This window comes from Scyliorhinus torazame, chromosome 5 (assembly GCF_047496885.1).
Source record: "Scyliorhinus torazame isolate Kashiwa2021f chromosome 5, sScyTor2.1, whole genome shotgun sequence".
Classification (NCBI taxonomy): domain Eukaryota; kingdom Metazoa; phylum Chordata; class Chondrichthyes; order Carcharhiniformes; family Scyliorhinidae; genus Scyliorhinus; species Scyliorhinus torazame.
The window spans coordinates 302085329-302101998 of record NC_092711.1 but is presented as its reverse complement, the minus strand read 5'-3'; the positions used below and the strand labels follow the sequence as shown (position 1 = coordinate 302101998).

Here is a 16670-nt window from a genome sequence, read left to right as displayed (position 1 = left end):
GTCTCCGGGCTACCAGGGAGTCAAAGGCCAAGACGTCGGCCTCTTTCGGCCCCTGAACTCCCGGATCTTCCGACACTCCAAAGATCGCTACCTCCGGACTCGGCACCACCCGTGTTTTTAGCACCGCGGACATTGCCTTAGCAAAATCCTGCCAAAACCCTCTAAGCTTCAGGCATGCCCCAAATATGTGGACATGATTTGCTGGGCTTCCCGCGCACCTCTCACACCTATCCTCAACCCTGAAGAACTTACTCATCTTAGCCGCTGTCATGTGTGCCCAGTGGACTACCTTAAATTGCATCAGGCTAAGCCTGGCACTTGATGAGGAGGTATTACCCCTGCTTAGGGCATCCGCCCATAGCCGTGCCTCTGTCTCGCCTCCTAACTCGTCCGCCCACTTTCCCTTAAGCTCCTCCACTGGAGTTTCCTCCACCTCCGAAAGCTCCTGGTAAATATCCGATACCTTCCTCTCTCCCACCCAGGTACTGGAAACTACTCTATCCTGTATCCCCCGGGGTGGCAGCAGCAGCGGAAAGGCCGGCACCTTTTTCTCAGGAAGTCTCGCACCTGCAAATACCTAAAACCATTCCCTGCTGGCAATTTAAATTTATCCTCCAAAGCTTTCTAGCTGGGAAAGCTCCCGTCTATAAATAGACCCCCCATTCTTCCAATTCCTGCCCTCTGCCAACTTCAGAACCCGCCATCTAGCCTACCCGTTACAAACCTGTGGTTATTATAAATCGGGGTCCAAATCGATGCTCCCTCTACTCTCTTATATCTCCTCCATTGCCCCCGATCCTCAGAGCCGCCACTACCACCACATGTGGAGTATCGGGCCGGCGAGAACGGCAGAGGTGCCGTTACCAATGCTCCCAGACTGGTGTCTTTACTGCTGTCACAGTTAATAGTATAATATTTGAAAGTCGGATTCAGGACAGCAGACCCTGATCCTATCTTCTCTCGAAACCTACACATTCTTACATATCAGATCACGTGCTTGACTTATCCTTCCCTTTGAAGCCCTTTGAAAAGTGTGTGTTTTGACTGAAGGTAGGTCCCTGACTCATTGTCTGCTGATGTTGCACCCTGAGCTGTGTTTTGGCAGGTTTTGGCAGTGACGGTCTGGCATTGGTCAATGTCTTCCAGTGCGGAACAGGAAATGAACCCACACTGTTGGGAGTTTTTCCTGGATCACACACTAACCATTCAGCTGACTGAGCTAACCAACCTCCCCCGAATAAAAGAGCAGCAGGATTAGAGAACATGCACTTAGCAAGTATCATATTTAATTTCATTAGTGACGTGTATAAAGTATGGGAGGAAGGTCCAGTAATATTAACCAACCATTTTGACAGATACGTACCTGAATATCATATGGACTGTAAGGTGGCAGATGTGGAGGCCCAGGATAGAAGTTTGTATAGGCCAGTACCTGCTGTCCAGGATCATACATTATGGGTGGAGGTGGAGGTTCAGGTGCATAGGCGATCCGAGAAGCGGTTGGTGTCTGCTGGAGTAATACCAGAGAAAGAGATTTTTAACCATTTGGATCCAATGGGAGTGATCTCATTCTATACTTCTCAAACTGGTTAAAAGATTTACACTAAATCTCTTCGGTTAAGCAGTTCTCAGTCTGTTATGGATAAAATCAAATGTTGATGTAATTTAAAAGGAAGACTAAAACCATGCGTTATTAGAATAGGGAAGAATATTTCAGTAGTGAAATCTGACCACACGAAAGACATTAAAACAAGACCCACCAAAGCCCCACAGTGCCAATGTGAGATAGATAACTGGGACGAGCAGTCAACTGAAAACATTCTTTCAATGTGAATGCTCCCACAATATTACCCAGATGCAGCAAATGTTTAACTATTTTTTTTCTGCGCATTGTTGCGAGCTGTAGTTTACAATCATTTATGCAAGAATTCCCCTCTCCTGCTCACCCTGTCCCCTGCTGATGTACATTCTGCTTGACATGGACAAAACTGGACCAACCGGCTTCCTTCTGTATGATGTAGGTATTAGCTGCTCTCAGGTACTCAACCCAAGCCCTCAGATATTTAGGCAGAGAGAGTGGATGTCAGCAAGTTGTACCTGTCCCAGCAAGAATGAGTTGATAGTGACCGAGAGTGGGACTCCTGACTTACTTTTACATTTCATAACCCTGCGGGGGGGGGGGGGAGGTGTTGAGACCACTTGCGGCAGACGCAGACCTAGTTCAGACCATCTATATAGCATCGACTGACCAACAGTTGATGGGAACTAGGACTTTGCGAGTTGTACCTCAAAAGCCTTTACCAACTGAACCATTGGGAAAAGATACTTGGCTCAATGTTGAAGTGGTCTGACCACAGCAACTCAACTAACACCTCCTGGTTCTGGAGCAGGGGCGCAGTTTGAGTAATCATAGAATCCCTACAGTGTAGAAGGAGGCCATTCGGTCCATTGAGTCTGCATCGACCCTCTGAAAGAGCACCTTACCCAGGCCCACACCCCCGTCCCCCATTCCCGTAATCACACCTAACCTTTTGGACACTGAGGGGCAATTTATCATGGCCAATCCACCTAACCTGAACATCTTTGGACTGGGAGGAAACCGGAGCACCCGGAGGAAACCCACGCAGACGCCAGGAGAAAGTGCAAACTCCATACAGACAGTCACACGAGGTCGCAATTGAACCTGGGATACTGGAGCTGTGAGGCAACAGTGCTAACCACTTAGCCACCATGCTCATCACTTCTGGTGCTCAAAATCTTATCATACTGAACAGTCACTCATATTCAACATAACTCTATGTAAGACAGCTAAAGCCTCCCATCAATTGCTATTTGTCGTGTCAGCTTAGATTGTGAGGGTGGTGGAGTAGCAATACAGGCAATCCGGCTCTTATCCTTACTCAATGTGTACATACATTCACCTAAGGAAGGAGCAGTGTTCCGAAAGCTAGTGTTTGAAACAAACCTGTTGGACTTTAACCTGGTGTTGTAAGACTTCTTACTGTGCATATGGAGGTAGCCCTTTGTGGATGATACAGATTGGGCGATCGCGAGTCAACAACTCATTTTACACATTTGCATAAAAGTCAAGATCTGCACCATGGATTTCCCTGTGCAGGAAGCACTGAATGATTTTATTTTTCCTGAGTTCTGGGATATGAGCAGACTCATTGAGGAGGTCAGTGGGATCTTAATACTGTAGAAAAAGATGCAATTTTTGTAAAAATACTTCACCGATGCTACTTCTAAATTAATATTTAAATTTGATACATTTTCAATGTATCACAGACTTGGTCATGTTCTTCTAAGGTTAAGCAGGCATTAGTCCCGAATGAGGTAGTGGTGTAGCGACAACAATCTCTCCCTCAATGCCAGCAAAACTAAAGAGATGGTCATTGACTTCAGGAAGCAAAGTACTGTACACACCCCTGGCAGCATCAACGGGGCCGAGGTGGAGATGGTTAGCAGTTTCAAATTCCTAGTGGTGCACATCTCCAAAAATTTGTCCTGGTCCACCCATGTCTACGCTACCACCAAGAAAGCACAACAGCGCCTATACTTCCTCAGGAAACTAAGGAAATTTGGCATGTCCATATTAACCCTTACCAACTTTTACAGATGCACCATAGAAAGCATCCTTTCGGGCTCATCACAGCCTGGTATGGCAACTGCTCGGCCCAGGACCGCAAGAAACTTCAGAGAGTCGTGAACACCGCCCAGTCCATCACACGAATCTGCCTCCCATCCATTGACTCCATCTACACCTCCCGCTGCCTGGAGAAAGTGGGCAGCATAATCAAAGATCCCTCCCACCCGGCTTACTCACTCTTCCAACTTCTTCCATCGGCCAGGAGATACAAAAGTCTGAGAACACGCACAGACTCCAAAACAGCTTCTTCCCCACTGTCACCAGACTCCTAAATGACCCTCTTATGGACTGATTTCATTAACACTACACCCTGTATGCTTCATCTGATGCCAGTGCTTAATTAGTTACATTATATATCTTGTGTTGCCCTATTATGTATTTTCTTTTATTCCCTTTTCTTCCCATGTACTTAATGATCTGTTGAGCTGCTCACAGAAAAATACTTTTTACTGTACCTCGGTACACCTGACTATAAACAAATCCAATCCAATCCAATTTTTTGAAATAGATTCTTTAATAAGGTCAGAATTCATTATTTTTTCAAAATGGAGCACATGGCCCCAAACCAGTCTTACTCCATCAGCAGAACTGATTTTAAGCATAATGTAGGTTTACAGGACCATTTCTTTTAAGAGGAAACAGGGGAGAGAAAAATCAAAGAAACCACATCAGACGATGCATTCTTTTCAGTGCCAAATTAATTTTAAACCGTTCACTCAACTTAATTCCTAATTACACCTAGTGGGAGTGCTAATCACTGCTGTCAGGCTAATCCTTGCAGAGGTAAGAAAGTAATCATAATTGTCCATTTATTACCTGTTTTTTTGTGCTTTGAAGCCAGAATAGTCAAGAGATTTGGTGATAGTTAAAGTTCTGTAAAGCAGGCATTGTCAAACTCGGGGGCGCGACCTGTGGGTGGGTCACGGGCGGGTGTCGGGAGGGTCATGGAGTAGTCCGTTGTGGCTCTCCAGATCGCGCAAACCTGTGTGCAACAGCTGCAGCAGGCGGCTGTTAATAACACCGGCTGAAAGTGGCCTTCAAAATGTCCGCGAACATGTAAAGAAAATGCGGCCGCACAGCACATGCGTGGCGGATCATCGCGCGCATGATCGGGCACGCATGCGCATTGTGGCCTCTTTTTTTTAAACGGTTGCAGCTTTTTGTTTTACAAGTTCGGAGGGTTTTATTCATTTATTTGATTCATTTGATTTTTATTTTTTTCATTTATTTTATTAATTTTACTTTTTTTTTTACAAGTTCGGGGGGGGGGGGTTTATTTGATAAAATTTTACAGGAAACAAATTCAGAACTTTGGACAGATGAAGTCTCCATGGGCGGGATTCTCCGACCCCCCGCCGAGTCGGAGAATCGGCGGGGGCGGCGTGAATCCCGCCCCGCCGCCAGCAGCCGAATTCTCAGGCGCAGGGGTTTTGGCGGCGGCACGAGTTGCGCCGCATCGGTTGGCGGCCGCTGGCAGCGCCCCCCCCCCCCCCCCCCGGCGATTAACCACCCTTTGATGGGCCGAGCGGCCGCCCGTTTTCGGCCAGTCCCGCCGGCGTAAATTATGCAAGGTCCTTACCGGCGGGACCTGGCTCTGCGGGCGGCCTGCGGAGTCCCCGGGTTGGGGGGAGGGGGGGCGGGAGGATCTGGCCCCCAGGTGGCCTGGCCCGCGATCAGGGGCCACCGATCCGCGGGCGGGCCTCTGCCGTGGGGCACTCTTTCCCTCTGCGCCGGCCGCTGTGAACCTCTGCGATGGCCATCGCGGAGAGGAAACCCCCTGCGCATGCGCTGGGATCACGCCAGCAGTTCGGCGCATTCGCCAGGACACGCTGACGCACCCGTGCATGCGCCAGCTCATGCCAGCCCTTCGGCACCGGTTGGCGTGGCGCCAACCCCTCCAGCGCCGGCCTAGCCACCGAAGGTGCGGAGGATTCCGCACTTTTGGGGCGCCTGGCGACGGAGTGGTTCACGCCACTCCTCAGCACTGGTACGGCCCACCCCGCCGGTGAGCGGAGAATCCCACCCCATACTTCCCGACCCCGGAAGGCTTCACCTTAATCCAACAGGTTCCATTGGAGGAGCGTGTACGAGGGCCAAAGAGACCCAAAACCATTTCCTCCATTTTTGTTAGCAGCAAACAAGGCAAGAGAAAATGGTGGGTCGCACAAGTCGGTCGGCGTGGATCACGAAGGTTGGCCGGTTGGTAAAAATGGGTCCCCGGGGAAAAAAGTTTGAAGAACACTGCTGTAAAGAGGCAGCTAGTAATTACAAGCACCTCACAGCTCAGTCAGCTGCCTCTTTGACATTTACAATTTGCACTAGTCTGGGTGAAGAAGAGGTTCACCAGGATGTTGCCTGGGCTGGGGCATCTATGAAGAGAGGCTGGTTAGGCTGGGCTTGTTTTCCTTAGAGCAGAGAAGGGGGGACCTGGTTGAGACTATGAGGAACATAGATGGGGTAGATAGTAAGAAACTGTTCTCCTTAGTTGAGGGGTCAGTAATCAGGCGGAGTAGAGTTACCATAAGGGGCAGGAGATTTAAAGGGGATTTGGGGAAAAGCTTTTACACCCAGAGGGTGTGGAAATCTGGAACTCGCTGCCTGAAAGGGTGGTAGAGGAGGGAACCCTCGCAACATATAGGAAGCATTTAGGTGAGCACTTGAAATGCCAAAGCACACAAGGCTACAGATCCAATGCTGGAAAATGGGATTAGAATAGATAGGTGTTTGATTTGTTGTAGTCAATATTTTCCCGCTTCTGTAGTAGAAGGATTCAACAATGCTCGTTGAGACAAAATAACAAGGCTTTATTTACGAAGAGACTGCATGCAGTAATGGCTGAAACTTGAGGTCAGAGAGCAGTTAGTTAAACTGCTGATTCCTTCTCAAGTCCGTGCTTTTACAGAAAATCAGTTCAGTATTTATACATTATCATTATCAAGATTGCGTGACTACAGCTTAGTCAGGAATTCGATCGGAAGTAGAAACGGAAGCAATGCCTGCTGACCTTATTGGGCTCTTTGCCGCATCACTCATACCATTATCTTGTCCTTGGAGGGAACATTGAGAGGTCGGAGGAGACTTATTTCTTCCTGACCTTATCTTGTCTTATTCCTACGGCACTGGGTTATGATGAGTTAGTCTTATCAGGAGTTGCCGAGGTCCGGTATTTTGGAATGGCTTGACCTTCTCTGATCATACTTCAAGTTATGCAGAGTCGGCCTTATTAGTCTTACAGGGGTCTGAAATGGTTAGGGCAGCATTTCTTACATTGTATCAAATATTTTGACCAGTCTTCCCATTGACCAGTTTTCCCATCATGCCATTACTTTATTCGTACCATATCACAGATTGATGCAGACGCGATGGGTCGAAGGATCTCTTTCTATGTTGTAAAACTCTATGACAATACTTAGATGTTATGAAATTGTCACAGTGTCTTGCCTGAGCACCTTTTAAAAATTTGAACGTTTCCTTTCTTCAAGGAACAAACACGTGCTGGGCACCATTCCACAGATGCGAACTGCTATTTGCTATCTCATTACAGTGGCCATTCAGCATAGGCACATAAACAGGATGTTCAGTCCCTCAGGCCCACCCTGTCATTCAATTACATCATGGCAAAATCTGTCACTCAACTCTAATGATCCACTTTGTTCTATACCTTTACCTAACAGAAGATCTATGCACCTATCTCAGGCATGAAAGCTCCAATATCTGCGAGTATCGCTGGTCTTTTGGGAGGACTGTATTCCAGATTTCTACTACGCTTTGTGTGGAAAATACAAACCCAAATCCGTGAGTGGGCTTTGTTTCATACAGTCAGTTAATCAGTGTTGTTTGCATTACCAAGTACTCCTGAACACCTTCTTGTGGACAGTGATTGGGAGCAGAAATCCAAAGTGAATGTTCTCTGCATACCCCAGGGATAGAGTTGTAAAGCCCCCCGCCCATCAACCAGATCAGCACAGAATCTGGAGTAAATCAAGTTATTCCTGGTCTGCAAGGCCATCCTTGTTCATGTGCTCACTTTAAGGGGTTTTATTGTGGTCTTAATCATGTACCATAAATAGAGATTCTTAATTCAATAACAATCAACATTTCCCAGCCTTCCTAATGGATCCTAGCCCTGTAAATTGGTTCGAGCTGTTGTAAGGGATAGCAACATGCTATCACTAGAAGCGAGTCATCCAATCCAGTCTCAGTTTCACTTTAGTCTGTGAGCAGAACATAGCACAGCACCACTGCTGATGTCTTCAAGCTTTCTATCCATGGATATCTGTTCTCATGTGCCTAGTCTAAATAAATGAACTCACACGATGTTTACCCAATCCCTTAATGTTTCAGTCCCCATTATTTTCTTCTTCTCTTTATTCATTCATGGGATGTGGGCATCACTGGCTGTGCCAGCATTTATTGCCCACCCCGAGGGCATTTAAGAGTCAACCACATTGCTGTGGGTCTGGAGTCACATGCGGGCCAGACCAGGTAAGGATGACATTAGTGGACCAGATGGGTTTTTACAACAATGGGTTCATAGTCACCATTAGACTTTTAATTCCAGATTTTTATTGAATTAAAATTCCACCATCTGCTCTGGTGGGATTCGAACCCGGGTCCTCTGGATTACTAGTCCAGTGACAATAGTGCTACACCACTGCCTCCCCCCCATATACAAATGACATAAAACCCATTTCAGGCCTCGAAGCCTCTTTCGCTGTCTACACCAATATGACAGCCATCTGGCTCAGAATGTGCATGCAGATGGACCCTGCTTATATGGGATGCTTTGGCAGGCAAACTTGCTTAAATTTCTATGAACCAGTTCCTATAGTCTCTCTAAGTCCCAGGGTCTTAAAAGTGGCTGCTGAATTGGTAGTGCATTGATTGTAATTTTCCGAAAGTCCCTAGATTCTGGAACGGTCCTATCAGAGTGGAAGATAGTGAATATAACTCTTCTACTCAGGAAAGGAGGGAGACAGAAAGCTGGAAACTACAGGCCAGTTAGCTTAACGTCTATCATAGGGAAATTGTTTGAATCTATTATTAGTAAGTAAAGTCACCATAGTCCCAGACGACCATATACTGCTTTCCCTTTTGAGGGGGTGAGCTGACTGGTGGTGATTTAACCCGAGTATCACCCACCTCAGGGGGGGGGGGGGGGGGGGGAAGACAAGGTTGAGAAGGCCTTCATGAATAACCTCAGCCGGTACAGGAATTGAACCCGCGCTGTTGGCCTTGCTCTGTATCACAGACCAGCTGTCCAGCCAACTGAGCTGAAGCTTATGGTTGCTAAATTTGTTGATGACACAAAGATAGGTAGGAGAGTAAGTTGTGAGGAAGACATGAGAAGTCTGCAAAGGGGTACAGGTAGGTTAAGGGAGTGGGAAGAAAATTGGCAGATGGTGTAAAATATGGTAAAACATGAACTTGTTCACTTTGGCAGGAAGAATAGAAGAGCGGTACATTATTTAAATGGAGATTGCAGAACTCTGGAACAGAGGGACCTAGGAGTTAATATGCATGTACAGCAAGTGATTTGGGAGGCAAATTGAATATTGTTGTTCATTGCAAGGGGAAAGTTTTGCCACAGTTATACAGGGTGTTCGTGTGACCACATCTGGAATACTGTGTACAGTTTTGGTATCCTTACTTAAAAGATATAATTGCATTTAAAGCAGTTCAGAGAAGGTTCACTTCATTGATTCCTGGGATGACAGGATTGTCTTCCGAGGAATGGCTGGACAGGCTGGGCCTGTATCCATTGGAGTTTAGACGATTGAGAGGTGATCGTATTGAAACATAAGATCCTGACTGGACCTGACAGGGAGGATGCAGAAAGGATATTACCCCTGCTGGGGGAATTTAGAACTAGGGGACACAGTTCAAAAATGAGAGATGGCCCATTTAAGATGAGAAGAAAACCTTTCTTCTCCCACTTTATCTCTAGTCAGTGGAATTCTCTTGTGCAGTGACCAGTGGAGGCAGGGTCGCTGAATATGCTTAAGGCTGAGTTACAGATTCTTGATTGACTAGGGAATCAAAGGTTATTGGAGGTAGACAAGAAAGCAGAGTTGAGGCCACAAATCAGACCAACCACAATCTTATCAAATGGCAGGGCAGGCTTGAGGGGCTGAACTGACTATTCGTAATTGAAATGTATGTTTGCATAAAGGCATGCACAGCAAAGGCCGAGACTCAATTCAGATTTCAAATCACTTCAATTCCAGTTTCCTGTGGCCTCCCCAATTCTATACATCTGACACTATCAAGGTCAGCAAAAGAATCAGAACTCCAATTTCACTTTACTTTAAAGAGGGAGAATATAGGTTATCACCTTTTTATTTTCACCCCAATTTATAAGAAAAATATCCGTGCAATATTTGGATCTTTTATTGCGCAAAAGCTGATCTTTTCCTGACCATTGCCGATGAACAGTGCAGTAATAGTCAAAGTTTCCTTCTCACGCTTCAAACAAAAGCAATAAATAATTTGTATGCCTACTTCTTAATCCAACAATGAATTCCTTTACATTACTCACACGCTCTTAATCACAAATGGTGAAATTCCAGGGGATTACGTGAGTACAATAAAATGCTGAATTGCAAAGCGTGTGAGGGTCTCAGACGGGATGACTGCAGAGGTGTGTCCTCATGGGGAAACAGAGAAAGTGTGGCCATTCATTTCAAGGGTTTTTACAAAACTTTTCCCCGATCAAGTTACAAGGGAGTGTTAGAACACATCTGGGATTGTTGCCGTCTTGCGCAGTGAATGCAATATGATTGAAAGATTGCATTTATTTGGTGCCTTTCATCAAGTAGTTCCTAAGCGCCTTGCAGACAATGAAGTACTTCTTAAGTGTTATAATGAAGCAAATTCAGTGGTCAATTTGTGCACAACATGTCCCACAAACAACAATGAGATCATGATTCGATAGCCGGTATTGTGTAAGGGATGAATATTGGCCGGGACACTGGGGGGAAATCCCCTGCTCCTCTTCACAGCAGATGATCTTTTGCATCCCCTTGAGGGAGAAAGCTTAGTTTATCGTCTCATGTGAAAGACAGCACCTCTGACAATGCAGCCTCCCTTAGTACTGCACTGGGCGTGTCAGCTGAGATTATGGATTTTTGTTTAGTCGTTCACGGGATGTGGGCGTCGCCGTCTAGCGCAGCATTTATTGCCCATCCCTAATTGCCCTCGAGGGACAGTTAAAAGTCAACCACATTGCTGTGGGTCTGGAGTCACATGTCGGCCAGACCAGGTAAGGACGGCAGATTTCCTTCCCTAAAGGACATCAGTGAACCAGATGGGTTTTTATGACAATCGACAATGGTTTCATGGTCTTCTAAATCCAGATTTTTATTGCATTCAAATTTCTCCATCAGCAGAGGTGGGATTTGAACCTGGGTTCCCAGAGCATTACGCTGGGTCTCTGGTTTACTAGTCCAGTGACAATACCACAATGCCACCGACTCCCCTTGGGGAAATCCTCCCCCATCTCGCCTCCAAAAAGGAGAAGGGCAAGTTTTTATTTACTCCTACCTAACACAAACAAAATGAGACCGCAGGTAACGTGACATTTTTCCAAAATAGCTTGCATAGCAAAAGTTCCATACCATGTCTTTAAAAGATCCAAGGACTGCCGCTGTGATGATTCCTAGAAATAAACCCACGATGTTAAGGATTGTTGATGACCAGAGCAGGTGGTACAGGTGGACAACCTCCTGGCAACTTCCGACATCGTTATACTCGTAATAACCACCCAAAGCGTCCCGGCTGCATTAAAACAGTAAGAATAGATGAGAAAGTCTGAAGAATGTTGCTTTTGCCATTCACCACCAAATATCTTCCACTCCCACCGCCCCCCTCCAAAACAAAAACAGGGAGGGTAAATTCTTCCATCTCTAATATCCAATTCTGCATTGAAGCAGGACGTGCCAACTTGACCAGTCATTTTATTCAATGACATCCAGGCAGTTCAGGTCTGGATTTCCAGGCATGGAAGCCAAGCTTCCCAGAGCTTATGGTCAGACTGTCAGTATCCAACAGCAGCAAGTGGGACATCCATTTTCCCCCACTAGTTTCTTCCGGTATGGATCTACAACACTTCCCCAACCATTGTAAAACACAAACTTGTCTAATAAACAAACATATTTCTAACTCCCTCTTATTCAATTCATCCTTCATAAATACAGTATAGTGAGAAGATCACATTTACAAAATGCAAAGATAACAGCAATAGGATTAATCTGTCACTAGTTACAAATCTGGGTATAAAAGGATTGATTCCCTTCAGCAGAGACACATTCCAGCCGTCCCAAGGTATTATAACCAAACTGAAACTATGAGCTGGATTCTCCGCTCCCCCAGCCGTGTGTGCTTCTCGGCGGTGCGCAGTTCGCTGGCAGCGGGATTCTCTCCTCCCACCGCTTGTCAATGGGATTTCCCGTTGAAGCCACTCCATGCCGCCCAGAAACCCGCGGAGTGTGTTTCCGTCAGGAACAGAGAACCCCAACGACCGGAGAATTCTGGTCAATACCTCCCTTAACTGTAAATATAAATGCTTTCTGAAACCAAAGAGAAAATGCTGGAAAATCTCAGCAGGTCTGGCAGCATCTGTAGGGAGAGAAAAGAGCGAACGTTTCGAGTCCAGATGGCTCTTTGTCAAAGCAAATGTTTTCTAATGTGTTGGAAAGTTGTTGAAGACACTGGATTCAATTTATTGTTTTGATTAACCAAACTTGTTCCAGCATTTGGAGATACAGATTGACATTTGTATTGCGAAAAAAAAAGTTTGGGAAAATGTGCTGGTAAGGAACATTTTGTAAAAGGGCGAATTCCACTTTTGACAAAATACAATGCAAGAATGACATTATTGCCAAATAGCTAAAACACTGTAAAATATTAATGCACAGAATCCCTACAGTGCAGAAGGAGGCCATTCAGCCCATCAAGACTGCACCAACCCTTTCATTAAAAAAACATTTTTTTATTATAGTATTTGCAAATTTTTATAACAATAACAAAAACAATAACAATGACAATGACATGGTAAAATAAGCATTTCCCCACCCGACCCAATCGTCACACACCACAACCATCCAACACCTATCCCCCCCCACCCCCCCCCCCCAACTTTGGAATACTGCTTCTGCTGACATTTTAATTTTCCCCGAGAAAATCGACAAACGGCTGCCACCTCCGAGAGAACCCCAACATTGACCCTCTTAAGGCAAACATTATTTTCTCAAGCCTGAGAAACCCAGCTATGTCACTAACCCAGGTCTCTACACTCGGGGGCTTTGAGTCCCTCCACATTAAAAGGATCCGTCGCCGGGCTACCAGGGAGGCAAAGGCCAGGACATCGGCCTCTTTCACTCCCTGAACTCCGGGCTCTTCTGACACTCCAAAGATCGCTACCTCTGGACTCGGCACCACCCGAGTTCCTAGCACCGTGGACATTGCCTTCACAAACCCCTGCCAAAACCCACTGAGCTTCGGGCATTCCCAGAACATGTGGACATGGTTTGCTGGGGTTCCCGCGCACCTCACACATCCATCTTCTACCCAAAAAAACTTGCTCACCCTCGCCGCTGTCATATTTGCCCGGTGGACCACCTTAAATTGTATTAAGCTCAGCCTGGCACATGAAGAGGAGAAATTGACCCTGCTTAGGGCGTCCGCCCATAGACCTGCCTCTAACTCTCCACCTAGCTCGTCCTCCCACTTGCCCTTAAGCTCCTCCACCGGGGTTTCCTCCACCTCCAACAGCTCCTGGTAGATATCCAACACTTTCCCCTCCCCCACCCAGGTACCGGACACTACTCTATCCTGTATCCCCCGTGGCGACAGCAGTGGAAAGGCCGGCACCTGTTTTCTCAGGAAGTCTCGCACTTGCAAATATCTAAAACCATTCCCTGGCGGCAGTTTAAATTTATCCTCCAGCGCCTTCAAGCTGGGAAAGCTCCAATCTATAAATAGATCCCCCATTCTTCTAATTCCTGCCCTCTGCCAGCTCTGGAACCCGCCGTCCAGCCTGCCCAGTGCAAACCTGTGTTTGCCAAATTCTCCCAAGTTCCCCGTGACATCTCCCATCCCCTCCAGTGGGTTTGAAATGTACAAAAGCAAATCGTCTGCATAGAGCGAGACCCAATGTTCCACACCGCCCCCCCCCCCCCCCCCCGGAACCAGCCCCTGCCAGTTCCTCGAAGCTCTTAGCGCCATGGCCAGTGGCTCTATAGCTAGAGCAAACAATAACGGGGAGAGGAGGCACCCTTGCCTTGTCCCTCGATGTAATTTGAAATACCCCGACCCCAGCCCGTTCATACGTACGCTCGCTACAGGCGCCTGGTAGAGCAATCACACCCAGCCAGTAAAGCCCTCTCCAAACCCAAATCCAAAGCCCTCTCCAAAACCCAAACCCGCCTCCCACAGGTACTCCCACTCCACCCGATCAAAGGCCTTCTCCGCGTCCATCGCTACCACCACCTCCGCCTCTCCTCTCTCTGAGGGCATCGTAATAACATTTAGAAGCCTCCGCACGTTGGCCTTGAGCTGCCTGCCCTTAACGAATCCCTTCTGGTCTTCCCCTATCACCCCCCGGAACACAGTCTTCTATACTTGTGGCCAGTATCTTATTTGGCACCTACATTCTAAAGCGAGATCGGCCTATATGACCCACACTGCTCAGGGTCCTTCTCCCGTTTAAGAATAAGTGAAATCAAGGCCTGCGACATTGTCGGGGGGAGGATTCCCTTCTCTCTAGCCTCGTTAAATGTCCTCACCAGCAGTGGGCTCAATATCCCTGAGAGCTTCTTATAAAATTCAACTGGTTGCCATCTGGCCCTGGAGCTTTGCCCGACTGCATGCCCTCCAGCCCCTTGATAACTTCCTCTATCTCAATTGGGGCTCCCAGCCCCTCCACCAGGTCCTCCTCCACCCTCGGATACTCCAACCGATCCAAAAATTGCCTCATCCCCTCCACTCCAGCCGGGGGTTCCGACTCATATAATTTACTGTAAAATTCTTTAAACACTTTGTTCACTCCCCCTGGGTCCAAGACCATGTTCCCGTCCCTATTCTTCACTCTGGCAATCTCCCTGGCCGCCTCTCTCTTCCTAAGCTGTTGCGCCAACATCCTACTCGCCTTTTCCCCGTACTCATAAACCGCCCCCTTTATCTTCCTCAACTGTTCCACTGCTTTCCCTGTGGTCAACAACTCAAACTTCGCCTGCAGCTTCCGCCGCTCCCTCAGGAGCCCCGCATCTGGGGCTTCCGCGTATCTTCTGTCCACCCGGAATATCTCCTCCGCTAATCTCTCCCTCTCCGCCCGTTCCCCCTTTTCCCTGTGGGACCGAATCGAATATAGCTCCCCTCTAACAACCGCCTTCAGAGCGTCCCACACTGTCCCAGCAGATACCTCTCCCGTGTCATTTGTTTCCAGATAGTTCTGGATGGACTTATTCACCCGCCCGCAGACCGCTTCGTCCGCGAGCAACCCCAGATCCATTTTCCATAACGGACGTTGCCCTCGCTCCTCGCCAACCCGCAAATCCACCCAATGCGGGGCATGATCCGAGACTACAATTGCCGAGTATTCCGTCCCCACCACCCTCGGTATTAGCGCCTTGCTCAGAACAAAAAAGTCAATACGCAAGTAAACCTTATGGACGTGAGAAAAAAAAGAAAACTCCTTCGCCCTCGGCCGTATAAACCTCCATGGGTCTATACCCCCCATCTGTGCCACAAAGCCCTTCAATTCCTTTGCCACAGCCGGCCTCCTCCCTGACCCAGATATTGACCGATCCAATTCCGGATAAATGACCGTGTTGAAGTCCCCCTCCATGATCAGACTATGCGACTCTAAGTCCGGGATCTTACCTAACACCCGCCTCATAAACTCCACCTCGTCCCAATTCGGAGCATATATGTTCACGGGCACCACTCGTACACCCTCCAACCTTCCACTCACCATTATGTACCTACCCCCCTGATCTGACACGATTCTCCCTGCCTCGAATGCCACTCCCTTACTAATCAAAATGGCTACCCCGCTGGTCTTGGAGTCCAGCCCTGAGTGGAACACCTGGCTAACCCAACCCTTCCTCAATCTCGTCTGATCTGTGACCTTAAGATGTGTCTCCTGCAGCATAGCCACGTCTGCCTTCAGCTCCCTTAGATGCGCGAACACGCGAGCCCTCTTGACCGGCCCATTCAGTCTTCTCACGTTCTACATAATCAGTCTGGACGGGGTGCTTCCACACTCCCTCCCCACCCCCTGCTGACTAGCCATCATGCACCGTCCCTTTCGATGAACAATTTACCCATGTCCACTCCCCCATCCACCCCACCTTATCTCCATAACCTAACCTGCAGACCTACAGACACTATGGGGCAAGTTATCATGGCTAATCCACCTAACTTGCACATCCTGGAACTGTGGGAGGAAATTGGAGCATCTGGAGGAAACCCACGCAGACACGGGGAGAACGTACAAACTCCACACAGAGGCCGGGATTGAACCCAGGTCTTGTGCGCTGTGAGGCAGCAGTGCTAACCACTGTGCCTCCATGCTGCATGTATGATTACATAGCTAAACTATTTGGCGTTAAGTGATATACTCACCATAACATTTATTTATATTGCTTCTGGGGAGAAATGCAATTTCTCCTTAATTGGCCTTCAGACAGATGCACCTTTTTCTGTATTTAACCTTGGCAACAATTCATTCATGTCCAGGCAGAAAGAAAATTTAGAATCATTGTTTTATATATCCTAACCATAGAATAGCAAGAAATATATTCCAGTGGTTTATAGCGAGCAGACACGTCTCTGTTAATAGGCGAGAGGGAGGTGGGTTTGAAAATGCAGTCCTTGCTTAAGCAAGTGTGAAGTTCACTGCATACCCAATGCTCCATTAATACAAAAAATGAGGGAAGCTTGTTCTTCAACTGACTACATGCAACTCACCCAATAATGCATTTTACTCACTTCTACTTAACGGGCCTGAAATTGTGGAAGA

At 47.4% G+C, this 16670-nt stretch overlaps 1 protein-coding gene across 3 annotated transcripts in view; it reads right to left on the bottom strand.

The window, feature by feature from the left end:
- tmem255a (transmembrane protein 255A) overlaps nt 1-16670 on the bottom strand; it is a 158988-nt gene that overhangs the window by 9179 nt on the left and 133139 nt on the right. For 2 of the 3 annotated variants that reach the window (XM_072505825.1, XM_072505827.1), the window contains 2 exons: nt 11266-11425; nt 1364-1510 (listed from right to left, as the gene is read on the bottom strand). In XM_072505825.1, coding sequence (XP_072361926.1) covers nt 1364-1510; nt 11266-11425 — 307 coding nt within the window. The remainder of the gene's footprint in view (nt 1-1363; nt 1511-11265; nt 11426-16670) is intronic. The other variant, XM_072505826.1, reaches the window with a different exon arrangement.